Genomic DNA, 12253 nt, shown 5'->3' on the forward strand with positions numbered 1-12253 from the left:
TAAAGTTTGGTTAAATGAGAACTGATCCCCAGAGTTACGAAAAGTTGAGGTATTTGTTTTGATGGGACTGGTTTTTAATACAAAAATGTTGCAATTGGGGCTGATTAATCATGATTAATCGATTATTGAAATTATTGTCAACTAATTTAGTAATCAATTAATCATCAACTGGAGTCTAGAGACTCTAAAGCCTGCCTTTAGCTGACAGAGCAACCCGCTTCGAGCACTAATAATCCCAGATTGTAAAAAATATATATATATATATATATAAACATTTTGCATTTAAGATAAAACAAATGTTTTCCATCTGTCAATATTCTCTATCCAAACCTCCTCAGGTGGAAATGTTTTATTTTCATCTGGTTTAATGTCTTAAAAAGTGCTTTAAGAAACCTTTGGCTCTCTGACTATTGATCAATCAAAATAAATGATTGACAGATCAATCGATTTGCTAAATATTTAGTTGCAACCCTAGTTGCAATGTCATCTACATGATGAAAAAGAGTGCTGGTTAGATAGTTTTTCTGGAGACATCTGTTACTGAAAAGTGTTCAAGCATATTAATGGAAGGTTTGGCGGGAGAAATGGTGCACAAGCAACAAATGTAACCATGATTAAAATGCTGGTGTTCTACCACCAGAACTTGGCAAATTTCTGCCAGAAGTATCAATACCTGGTTTAATGTCACTGGGCTGGATTGGACCTATGTGTAGAGTATTAAGAAAAAGCTGAGTGGTTGCTTTCAAAGAACCCTGGGTTTCCTTAATACGTCAGCAAGATCACCTCCTTGGCACACTGTTCTAACATACTACAGTAGATTATGCATTAGAAGCTAGATCAAGTACTAAGTGCAAAAACTATGGATTTCAGGCATGGCGTAGGTTTGCATAGGGACATGTCACTACCAACAATTAGATGTGAATAACATGTTTATAATTAACAGTACAGCTTTGTTGCAGCAGTAGAGGAGTTCTGGATGTAGAATATTGACAGACGAAAACATGTTTTATCTAAAATGCAGAATTTTCATTTTTTTTACAATTTTGGTGTAATTCCTGCTCTAAGTGTGTCGCTCTGTAAGCTAAAGACATGTTTCAGATTCTCTATACCCCAGTTAACGATTAATTGATTACTAAATTTGTTGACATTATTTCAATGATTGATTAATCCGATGAATTGTTTCAGCCCTAAATAAAATACATTAAACTGGTTAAACAGAGTAACTACATCATAGATGTACAGCTTGTAGAGTGAGGTTAATATATCAAACGCTCAGTCTCAGTTCCTCTTCTAGTTCCAGTGCTCATGTAAGTACAATAACTTTATTTGGTGTCCTTTGAATCTATTATGTATTATTTGTTTCATGATACAGAGTCAACATTTAAAAGAGTGGGTTTTACCTCTATTTACCTCTGCACAATTCTATATCTTAAAAATGGGGGGGGGGGGGGGGGGGAGTATAAACTTACATATAGCAGACATATTTAGACTATATTCTGTTAAATAGGCACAGATTTACCTTGCTGTCTTAGACACTGGTAATATCAAATGCAAACCTTTTCAAAGAGGAAAAAAGTCAAAATTCCTCATTCATCAAAGCCAGTTAAGCTTCAGTCATTGATAAACAGCATCTAAAGTGTGTAGTGCTTATAAAATTTGTATAAATCTAGCAAGAAATGCTGCTTTTCTCTTTAAATTAAATACACCCTGATTTTCCTGTCAAGCATAAAAACAAACGAGCATGCATATTTTTGCATAGGACCAATGACATCAGACCAACAGTGTCCCTACCAAAGTTGAAATCAAACCTATGCCCTTGATTTCAGGCTGTATTAGCCATCAGATCCGTTTATAGTAGTTCTCCTTTCTGTTGACATTTTGCAGCTGATGGTGTATCCTTCCTGTTCTTCACACATTTGCTCAAGATGAGGGATTTCTTTAAAGTTTCCAACTTGATGCATTGAGCTGGTGCTTTAGATAAACTGAATGAAATAGAATTAATGAGATAAACATATATGTTCTCCATATAAAGAGAGAGTACAGTTCTAATAAGGCCACCAGGGGTTTTCAGCATCTGATTAAACAGGAGGAAACGCCACACCTGCTTCTACTTATAGTGATTGCTGCCCAGAGCTCAGACTGGATCCAAGTGGATAAAAAAGCTATTTAGTTTGACCGGTTCTGTTGCCACAGTAGGTTTTTTTTCCATTATAGTAATCGAAGCAGAAGTTAGAAACTTGTTGGAGAAAGCTCTTTCAGTCATTATGGACTTTTCTCACCCCAGAGAAAGAAAAGCCAGCAGCTATGGCTTTATACCAGATATAATAGCTTATCTTGGATCTGATTCAGAGCCAGGATATGACATTCCTTCTGAGACTTCTAATCTAAAAAACGAATTTCTTGGAAGCGGGGACAATACAGACCATCCTAAAGATTACAGGTTCCTCCCTAATCATTTTTATGTGAAAGAAACAGAGTTTTAGTAATATAAGATTCCTGATTGATGCATTTTCTCATTAGCCCTCCAATAGATTTGTCTGCAGCTATGATACCTACCCCCCTGGAACAAAAGTGGGATTTGCAGAGTCCAGATGGTCTGGAAGAAAGGTGAATGAAGGTGTTAAATCTGTACTTTGTTTTGAATCGCTGTGTAACTAAATGAGGCCTCTAATAAATCCAGGGAAATGAGTTCAGATGAGGATGAACTGCAGAGTTTATTTGTCCAGTCCAAGTACATCAGCCTTTGTGAGTTTAAATCCTCTTTTCTAAACTGAATAATCTATGCAACATTTTTTTTTCCTTTCCCTAACCTTTGTTTTCCGTGCAGTCCCACTGTATCAGGACTACTTTCTACAGGCTGCCAGAGACAAGATCCAAAAAAACGACAATGTCTTTTTGTTTGGCCAGGGGATGACTGAGTCTGTTCAGAGTGTGTTTTCATCTTTCCAGCATAGAAAAAAATTTGGATGTTTCATCTCCTTATCTGACTCCAGAGTCAATTTCATCCCCTCCAACATTTCACGCCCGGCGGTCTGCTATCAGGCGCCATGCGTTTAATGGAGTTTCATCCCCCCGAAAGTCTCCTAATTCATCCCCAACTCGGCCTTTTGTTGAACAAGCTTTTGCTTTGAGCCCTGTTAAGCCTCGAGGTTCTTCTGTAGCTACAAGTTCTGATGAGTTCTCCCCAGCTCAACTTCCCAATATTGCCTTGTCGTCTTGCACACTCTGGCAAGACTTGGAAGAGGTGAAAGCATCTGATCTGCTCAAAATCTTGACGCCCAAACAGATCATCCTTCAGGAGGTGCGTTGCTTAAAATGTCGAAGACCATTCCAGAAGGTTTAGAATTGACTAATTTTTCTCTGCTTTAAAAGTCCATGTTTGAGCTGGTAGCCTCTGAGGGGTCTTATCTGAAGAGCCTTGGAGTGGTCATCAATCATTTCTATGCATCAAATGAGTTGAAGAAGACTATATCCAAAATGGAGCATCGTACTTTGTTTTGCAACATTCGCCATGTGATGCAAGCAAATATGAGGCGAGTTCCTCAAATACAACTGCGATGTTTTATATTTAGCCAGCATCAATCATTATTTTTGACGGCTTGAACTGGTGTTTTTGTTTATTTGTTTTTTTAAGATTCTTTCTGGACCTGGAAGCCAGACTGGGAGAAAGCGTGATGATATTTCAAGTTGGAGACATTGTGCTGCTGCACTGTGGAAACTTTCAGCGGCAATATGTGCCATATCTGACCAACATGATGTTTCAGGAGTCCCTTGTCAACCAACTGCTGTAAGCATGTTCTTTAACCGGCTGGCACTGGGTTACCTGGATATTCACAATATGTTTAAACATAGTGGAAAAGAAAATGACTTGGTTGGACTAAAAGTTTCCATGTTTACAATGAATTGCACTACATTTTAAAATCCTTAATGTACAGGTGCTTTTGAAGAAACTGGAAAAAATCTGGCTTTAATGCATAATTTCATGATTATAATTTAACTTTATTTACTTGCATTTGAGAAATTAACCTCTACATTTAACCCATCCCCTTAGGGAGCAGTGGGCTACCATTGTGTGGCACCTAGGGAGCAGTCTGGGGTTAAGGGTTTTGCTCAGGGACCCAGAGTGCAGGTTGTGGGGATCCAACTGGGTAGTTGCAACCTTCTCAGAGCATAAGAGCTCTGCTTTAACCACTAGGGCAACACTCCCTCAGAGGAAAATGTTGTTTTTAGGTTAAAATAAAGCTGACAATCAATTATTCCTTAATTTATTTTCATAAGATATTGCAGGAGAATTTTTTTTTTTTCTCAAAGTTTTGTATGTTTAACATGGATGAATACAGCACTAGACATACAAGCACAGCCCACTTCATGGAAACAATGAATGTAATTTATTGTGTAACATGGAAATGCCTCCATATGTTTTGGGTTTTCTAATGGAGGCTCCCATTTGATGCATTTAGAATTAACTATCAACTCAGATGTGAGAGTACTATAAACATCAGCCATCATCACACAGGTAAATCTTTTATTTAGGCAGGAAAACAAAGACTTTATGTACGCTCTCAAGAGACTAGAGGATGACCCAGTCTGTCAGAAACGGAGACTGAAATCATTCCTGGTTCTACCATTCCAAAGAATAACGCGGATTAAACTTCTACTAGAGGTAAAGCTGCAGTTTGTTTTTTTTAATCAATGGCTGTTTTTTTTTTTTCAGATGCAATGCTTTTAATCCCAACTCTTTACTTTCAGGGCATCCTGAAACTGACAGAGCCAAACTCTGAAGCAGCTTCAAATCTTACAAAGGCAATAAAGGGCATTCATGAGGTAATTGTATACATAATTATATATGTGTGTGTGTGTGTGTGTGTGTGTGTGTGTGTGTGTGTGTGTGTGTGTGTGTGTGTGTGTGTGTGTGTGTGTGTGTGTATTGGGGGGGGGGGAGTTGAACCGGAAGGTATGAACAATAAGTTTTACTACTTCATACCTCTTTTCAGACCATTTCCATTGGTCGATTGTCATTTCTCAGGCTGTGGAGGATTTTGTTTCTATTTATGTTCAGGTGAACTTGGTTAGTTTGGAAATTTGCTTTTAGTTCTGTTGATGTCACCTAGTCTTTGTGTGTATTTGGTAATTTCTTGTTGTTTGTCAAATTGTCTGTCTGGGAAAAAAAATCCTATTCATTCATATTTATTTACAAGTAAATGCTGCAGACTTAAACATAAATAATTTCCGATTTTAGTCAACAGAGAGGATTATTATAAACACTGCTGTAAACTCACTGGTTTAAGGGCTTCAATTTCCACTTTAAAGTGAGCCAAAGATCCCAACCCTGCATCGTTTAATTTCCTTCTAAATTATATGAAATCTATCAAGATGAGGGAACCTCTGATTTGACCTTTAAGAAAAACTCAATTATGTTCTTCTACTCCATAATTCTACTGTCACTTTATAACAATATAGTGTTTTTGGATTTCTTTACCTGAAAAGATTTTGGTGGAGTGTGACCAGAAGGTGGAAAAAATGAAATCTTTGGAGGAACTGGTCCGCCTGGAAATGCTGCTGGACTTTGCTGACATCAAGGTGTTATTTCAACAATTTTCTGCTGAGTTCATATGGAGCCCTATGACTTGGTAATTCTGAATGCATCTCTTTCCCTATCAGTCAGTCCCTCTAGTGAAAAGCACACGCGTTCTGATTCACCATGGACCCCTGGCCACTTTGGGGAGTTACGGTTCAAAAATGTCAATCAACCGCATCTACCTCCATCTCTTCAACGACCTCTTGCTGATCTCCTCAAAAAAGTACATGACCTGCTCAACCTACTGATGTTCAGGCAGATTTCTTTCTAACTGAATAAGGTTACCCTGTGTTCTGTTACATCCAGGTATGAGCGGTTCACTGTGTTGGATTACGCTCTCTTCCCTCAACATGTGAACGTTGTGCAAAGTAAAGTTGTGGGACTTCCTCCAGAATCCTTCCTGTTGATGCTGTCTGAGAGTCAGATGGGACCTTTGACTACCATGATTCTGATTGCCAATGGAAGGTAAAATGGGGAAAAAAGTTTTTAATTTATGTATCATAACTGGCAGTAAATCTTTTATACTTTTTTGCAGCTTCGATAAGGAGGAATGGATAAAGGCCCTTTCTAAGAAGTAATGGCTGTTTCTAAATGAAAAGTTGCATCTTTTTTGTATTTTAGAGTTTTATCCCTCATTTCATGTTCAATTCTTCACACCTGGGTGCACCTAAATTATCAGTTCTTGGCACTCTTGTAGAAATGTTCCAAAATGTTGAAGGAAGTTCAAAGGGTTTCACAATTTTTCTTAATTTAAGCAATATGTTTTATGAATAAAGATTTTTATAATCAGTCTGAAATTGTATAGCGGTTCAATAAAAAAAAATCATCCTGTGGTAAAACAACTTGTACCGCAGATGTTTGTCAGACACCTGAAGCTCACAGGGCAGCATGCCATGCGGTCTAATGCCTAGAAAGCATTAAGGTAACTTCACCTGAAATCCTCCAATTTATTTCAATCAATTTAACCAAATGTCCAATCCATGTGACAGGCTTTATCCTTTTTCTAAAAAAAGCATTCAAATTGAGTAGATGATGCACATGTAGTTTTGAGACTTTTGAAAAATGCCCATTTAAAAGTTACAAGTCTCCCCTTGGTTGAATCATAACTTGCAGCAGCTACAAAACCAACCTGGATGACATAACTGAGCAACTTTCGCTTCTTTTTAAAAACTGAGCCACATGCAGGAGGCCCCATAAATGGACTACATAAATGCAATATACATACACAGTATGTACTTTTGTCAGGGGGTTGCAACTGCCTCTTTAAGCTGTAGCGATTGGGATGGAACAGCCTAATCTCTTCAGGGCTGAGGAGAGACTTTACGATTGATCAGAGGGATAAAAGTGAATTTTTATTTTGACTTGGGGCCAAACATGGAAAACATTGAGCATAATCGGATGTGGTCTACATAATGTGTAAATTCTAAATAAAATAAAACGTTAAAATCATTGGGGAAATGTGCTAATTGATCTATTTATCAACTTAAAATCAATTTTTATCTCTTAGAAATGTAGGTTTAAATACTGCAGGTAGGTTAATCATGCCTTTCTGAGAGGGCTGACTGTTCAAAATCAGTTTTTGATTCTTGAATACAACCTATCCTGTCAACACTATAGGAGCAAGGTGATTACATTTTTGGTTAATCTGTCTAGAAGTACGGAACCTTTTGTTTATGACACGGGTGTTCCACCCAGAAGGACTAAACAGTTTTTGATTACTGAAGTATTAGGCTGTCAACGGACGTATGGAAATAATGGAAATATGTCAAGAGTAGAAATGGAATAAATGTAAGAAAATAAAATGGATGATCTGCGCAATCAGCAGTGTGGACTCTATAATTCTTCCGACAAGACAGCAAGCAGCACGTCAACTATTAATGCGCCTCAGTGGCTTAATGCATTGGCTTGGCCTCAACAAAGACTTTAATATTCTTTTCAAAATTCACATGAAACACAATCTTAAATTTAGCTGCATTAACATTGAAGACAAAGGCTATATCTGCAAAAAAAAATTATTAATCTTATAAAGCCCAAAATACTTCATGGTCAATTTTTAAGTTAGTAAACAGAGTTACAGTTCAGTAAATGAGAACTTGACACTGAACGTTTGCAAGATGGTACCTGAAATTCTGATTCATGCATCAGATCTTTAAGTCAAGCTGTGATCTATGGTAATAAACTGGTATTAATGCTAAGTGACATTCTTTTCAAATGGTTTCCCTATTGAAGCTTCAGTTGATTTTGCATTGTAGTTATGTATAGAACATAGCTGAATGCTTTATCAAATTGTGAGACAGGTTTCCTTAAGATGCATTCCAACAAGTTATTGCATGCAGTTATGCTAGTTTTCCCACTAGCTGAACTCAGATTAGCGAAGACCTAAAAGGTTCATGGACTACTTAATCATCTTGGCATAAAATACAGAGGAAGAATCTACAGAAATGGTTCATATATAAAAATATGAGCTTGTAACTTTTTTCTAAAAATATCCATTATATATGTCAGGTCATAGAAATCCTCTCTTGACACTTCTTGTCATAACTGTGTCTAATAAGATGGTAGCTGTCACTTTAAGTTCTGTCTTGTACTGAAAAGGCTTTGACCTGAGCCTTAAATGAGAGCTCCTGCCTCATGCTGCGGATGCTGACTGACTGCTCCTGCTTTAACACAGTCCTGATGCCACAGATTCTCAGCGAGGCAGTTGAGAATCGGGGCTATGTCACCCAACCCGTCGCTGACTTCTCCCCCCGAACGGAGAACAGGTATCCTCCAGGTCTCCTGGAATTTTCTGAGGTCTCTCTCTGCTACATCACAGTGCATGAAGAGGTCAAACCTGAAGTGAGCGTTAAGGAAGAAATATGCAACTTTTCACTGATTCCTGGTAGGTTCTACCAGCTTCCTTTTGATTCTGTCAAGCTTAAAAGTTTGCATGGCATCACTGTACACAGGTTGCCAAAACAGCTAAAATGTAAGGACAGTACAGCTTTGTTGCAGCAGGTTAAGGATACTTTGTGCCAACCACCACTTTGACAAGACAGCCATCAGACTGTTCGGTCCATTTAAGAATCTGATTGGACAAATCTTCAAAGGAAGTCCTGTCAGTGAAGGAGAAAAGAAACAGAACGGCATCCACCTGTTCCTGACAGGACTGGAAGAGAGACAATGGGAAACATTAGGGGGTCAATGTCTAAGTCTCAGTTTCCTCTAAACTGAGGCTGCAAGCAAACATTTGATATTTAGTACATACCGGGAGCAAATGATCAAATCTGCGTAAGGCGTTCTCTCCGCAGTCCCACAGCTGCAGATGAAAGAAAAGCACTCTGCCATTTTCTCTCAGCTTCACAGGCCAGTAAACCACCGTGGTCTGAATACCTCCAACAGCATCAGAGAAATTGTATAAGGTTTTAAAGTATAAAATGATCTACACTGAAAATCAAACCTACCTGTAGTTTCATGGTGTATTTTGGGAATATTCAGGCCAGCGAGGCGGGCAGCAAGAGTAGTTTTCCCGACTCCGCTCTTACCGGAGATGAAAATCTTATAATGAACTGTGTCCACTGCTGCATGCGGGGGCATCATGGGAGACTCCAACAGACCTTTTTAAGGAGAATCAAAATTATCCAAATGCTTGTAATGCTAATATAAGTTCATACATGAGATTTTTGGGGTGTTGAAGATCTCAGAAATCAGGTACCAATTTGAAAAGTCTGAACTGGTGAAAATCCCCATATTTCCAGGGACATTAAAACAGATTTAAAATGTGTTATATAAAACAAAGATCAGATTTAAAATAAACCTTTTTAAAAATGTAAAAATTTACTTTGGTTTGCCCGATGAACATCAAAACACCTTATATAATGATAATAATTTTGGACATTTAATAATAATTGCCTTGTTATGTATTGTTTTTGTATGTTTACTTCAAATGTACAGCCTAACCACTTGGGTATAATGCAGTATAACCTCTTCATCCAATATCAGTCTTTGGTTAACAGATCTATGCAATTATCTGAAAAATCTATAAACATTGTTATTCATTAGTCACAATATCCTACCCTGATACTTAGATTAACATGGTACAAAGGTAAGAAGAGGATGAAAGGGCAGTTCAAGATCAAAGCATAAAGGTAGAAACATGCTTATGTGCCACCATTAGAAATAAATACATTTAGAAAAGATAACATTTTCTAAAAGAATTGGCAATTAGCCACAATTCAGAACACATCTTAATCCTGATGGCAGAGAACTGTAGGTTTCTAAGGCTATTCTAGAGCTATAAGAATGCATATAAAATGTCTGAAAAATACACAGGCCCTTATCCATTTAAAAGCATTAGTAGAGCAAATATTACACATGGCAATTTAACAAATCTGAATATTTTTGTTAGACTTTTTCAAGAGCACAAACAAGCAATTTAGTTTAGTTTTTTTCTTTGAGGTGGGGACATTTTACAGATATCCAACTCTTTTACATAGCCTAAGCGTGTGACATGGGATCATATGAGATAATATGAGATAATTCTAAATCAATCTTATCTGCGTACTGATGATCTTAAATTATATAATAGCGCTAAAAATTTACTAGGAGGAAGCATGTTCAACAAAAACAACTAAGGCCAGTGGCACCATAATGGAGCTGGCTTATGGTTTCAGGGAGCAGATCATCCATGATGTGTGATTTGAGGATGATGGCACTGATGCAAAGACAAGAAATGGAGCTGGAGCTGGAAGATCTGAAGATGTAAATATTTGACAGTGAATGTAATTATATAGGGGCTGGGTATGAACTAAAGCTAAAAACAAAGCCAAAATTCTAAATTGGAAATATTAATAATTACCAAACTGTCTTTGTTTCTTCTTGTGCAATATTTTGTTGAAGTACTCTTTGCTTTCTTTACATCGATGCCAGTCAGGTACTATAAATGATCCAGTAGGAGGAACGCTTTCCATCATTAGCTTCCGAAACTTTTCGTTTTCCTTCCGAGAGCAAATACACGTCTTCGTTTGGTTGCCTGGGTTCTGTTTTAAAAAGACTCCTCTTCACTTAAATACAGGAAAACAGAACAGCTATACAGAACAAAATGAGATAACGTGGACTACCGTTTCTGAAAAAAAAAGAGATTCCGTAAACATGAATCGCTTCCTTGACAACCGCGTACGTCACTTCCGTTTAGATGCTGCCTTCAAGGTCTTCCGGACTCGACCATACCACTTTTATTTATTTATTTATTTATTTATTTATTTATTTATTTATTTATTTATTTTTTACCATACCGCTTTTATTTGCATAAAACACGTGTCATTACAAGAATAGGCTTAAGGTTAGGATGTGAGAGGTTGAAGTAAACTAAAGTTTTACTCAGACCAAATTTCTTTTTTTATCTTTAAAGTTACGTGAGTGTTGCTATTCAAATATTTCAACTCAAATATTCTACGTATAGCAACACTGTTTGCATTTAGGATTAAATTAAAGGAGCCTAACAATAAGATTTCATACATTTAAACAATCATAACATTCTCTAGTCCTTGAGCTTTCGAAAGATAGGCTAATCTTCCGGTTTTTGATAGCTCATGTTGTCCGAGGTAATTCCATCGTTCGCCACTAGATGTCACCAGAAGACAGTGAAAAGGTTTGGCGCGTCAAGAAAGATGGAACCCTGCAAAAGAACAGCTAAATAAATAACTCCTTGGAATCCATTCACTGTTATAATCAATATGTCTCCCTTTTATGTAAAAAAACATTTTTTTCATGAGTGTTATTATGTTCTCACATCCAAAAATAGCATATAATCTCGCTTTCTGAATAAAAAAATATTGAATGCTTTTATGAGTATTAAAAGCCCATACAGAATCAGGGAAGCTGGGTTTAGTTTTCTCTTTATAACTTTCTCTTTATAACAAATTAATGAAGCTTAAACACTGGTTTTATTAAATGAGTGAAGTGTAAAGCTTCTTTATCCTGAAAAAGCAGCTAAGCTCTTACACTAGGCCACAGCTATCAAACTATAAACTAATAACTACTTTAGAATAAAATTGTATTTTACTAATTGAAAATAGAGTACAATAAGGGTAAAGTAAAATACATCATAGGGTGAACGGAAAATGTTGCAGATGACCTGTTATCCCTGTAGGAAATTAATGTGCAGAAATCCTTGAACGTGAAACAAAATGTGAGTTTTTCTTTTTTTTTTTGTCATATTTTTCTTTTATATCATTTTATTACCAACTTGAATATTACACTAGATGTGTGGCCTATGTCTGTTTACTCTGTGTAGTCTGTTTTAGCTGACCTAAAAGTGTGTATCCTCTGCATAAAGGTAAAGATCATGCATTTCCACAAGTTTATTTCCCCCCTAAATTTAGAATTGGAAATTCTACCTCCTTTTTGATACAGCTGCCAATGGGCGTAGGTTTGCAAAGGGACCATAGGGACAAGTCCCTACCAAAACTTTGGACGGACCTACCTGTCCCTGCAAACAATTAGATGTGAATACCATGTTTATCATTTACAATATGGCGTTTTTGCAGCAGTAGAGGAGTTCTGGAATGGGGAATATTGACAGATGAAAACATGTTTTATATAAAATGGAAAATGTTTCTCAGTTTTTTTTTTTTTAATTTTGGTATAATTATTGCTCTAAGTTGGTCGCTCTGTGAGCTAAAGACATCTTTTAGA

General features: G+C 36.9%; 2 protein-coding genes across 3 annotated transcripts; one reads left to right on the forward strand and one right to left on the reverse strand.

Moving 5' to 3' along the window:
* Positions 1-1588: 1588 nt before the first annotated feature.
* Positions 1589-7386, forward strand: si:ch73-15b2.5 (rho guanine nucleotide exchange factor 19). The gene is made up of 9 exons (XM_038272941.1): positions 1589-2440; positions 2521-2607; positions 3635-3787; positions 4534-4663; positions 4750-4824; positions 5488-5580; positions 5662-5801; positions 5885-6043; positions 6114-7386. The coding sequence occupies exons 1-9, from the start codon at positions 2265-2267 to the stop codon at positions 6154-6156; spliced, it is 1056 nt and encodes a 351-aa protein (XP_038128869.1). The 5' UTR covers positions 1589-2264; the 3' UTR covers positions 6157-7386.
* cplane2 (ciliogenesis and planar polarity effector 2) lies at positions 4366-10689 on the reverse strand. 2 transcript variants are annotated; one of them, XM_038272942.1, is made up of 5 exons: positions 10416-10689; positions 9022-9174; positions 8826-8956; positions 8587-8726; positions 4366-8411 (listed from the first exon to the last, which is right to left on the reverse strand). In XM_038272942.1, exons 1-5 carry the CDS (start codon positions 10528-10530, stop codon positions 8189-8191), a joined length of 762 nt encoding a protein of 253 aa, XP_038128870.1. In that variant the 5' UTR covers positions 10531-10689; the 3' UTR covers positions 4366-8188. The 2 variants fall into 2 exon arrangements, with proteins under 2 accessions (XP_038128870.1, XP_038128871.1); XM_038272943.1 differs by having other exon boundaries at positions 8826-8950; positions 10416-10688.
* Between the last annotated feature and the right edge of the window lie 1564 nt (positions 10690-12253).

The sequence above is a fragment of the Cyprinodon tularosa genome, unplaced genomic scaffold (genome assembly GCF_016077235.1).
Source record: "Cyprinodon tularosa strain WSP-4 unplaced genomic scaffold, ASM1607723v1 ctg85, whole genome shotgun sequence".
Taxonomy (NCBI): domain Eukaryota; kingdom Metazoa; phylum Chordata; class Actinopteri; order Cyprinodontiformes; family Cyprinodontidae; genus Cyprinodon; species Cyprinodon tularosa.

Excerpts from the sequence above, each read along its gene's own strand:
- cplane2 (XM_038272942.1), bottom strand. The coding sequence starts at position 10,530 with ATGATGGAAAGCGTTCCTCCTACTGGATCATTTATAGTACCTGACTGG. Across the intron at positions 8,957-9,021 it reads AATACACCATGAAACTACAG|TTGGAGGTATTCAGACCACG; the intron begins GTAGGTTTGATT and ends TCTCTGATGCTG. Across the intron at positions 8,727-8,825 it reads GATTTGATCATTTGCTCCCG|TCCTGTCAGGAACAGGTGGA; the intron begins GTATGTACTAAA and ends TCTCTCTTCCAG.
- si:ch73-15b2.5 (XM_038272941.1), top strand. The coding sequence starts at position 2,265 with ATGGACTTTTCTCACCCCAGAGAAAGAAAAGCCAGCAGCTATGGCTTT. Across the intron at positions 2,441-2,520 it reads GACCATCCTAAAGATTACAG|CCCTCCAATAGATTTGTCTG; the intron begins GTTCCTCCCTAA and ends TTTTCTCATTAG. Across the intron at positions 2,608-3,634 it reads CCAGATGGTCTGGAAGAAAG|ATTCTTTCTGGACCTGGAAG; the intron begins GTGAATGAAGGT and ends TGTTTTTTTAAG.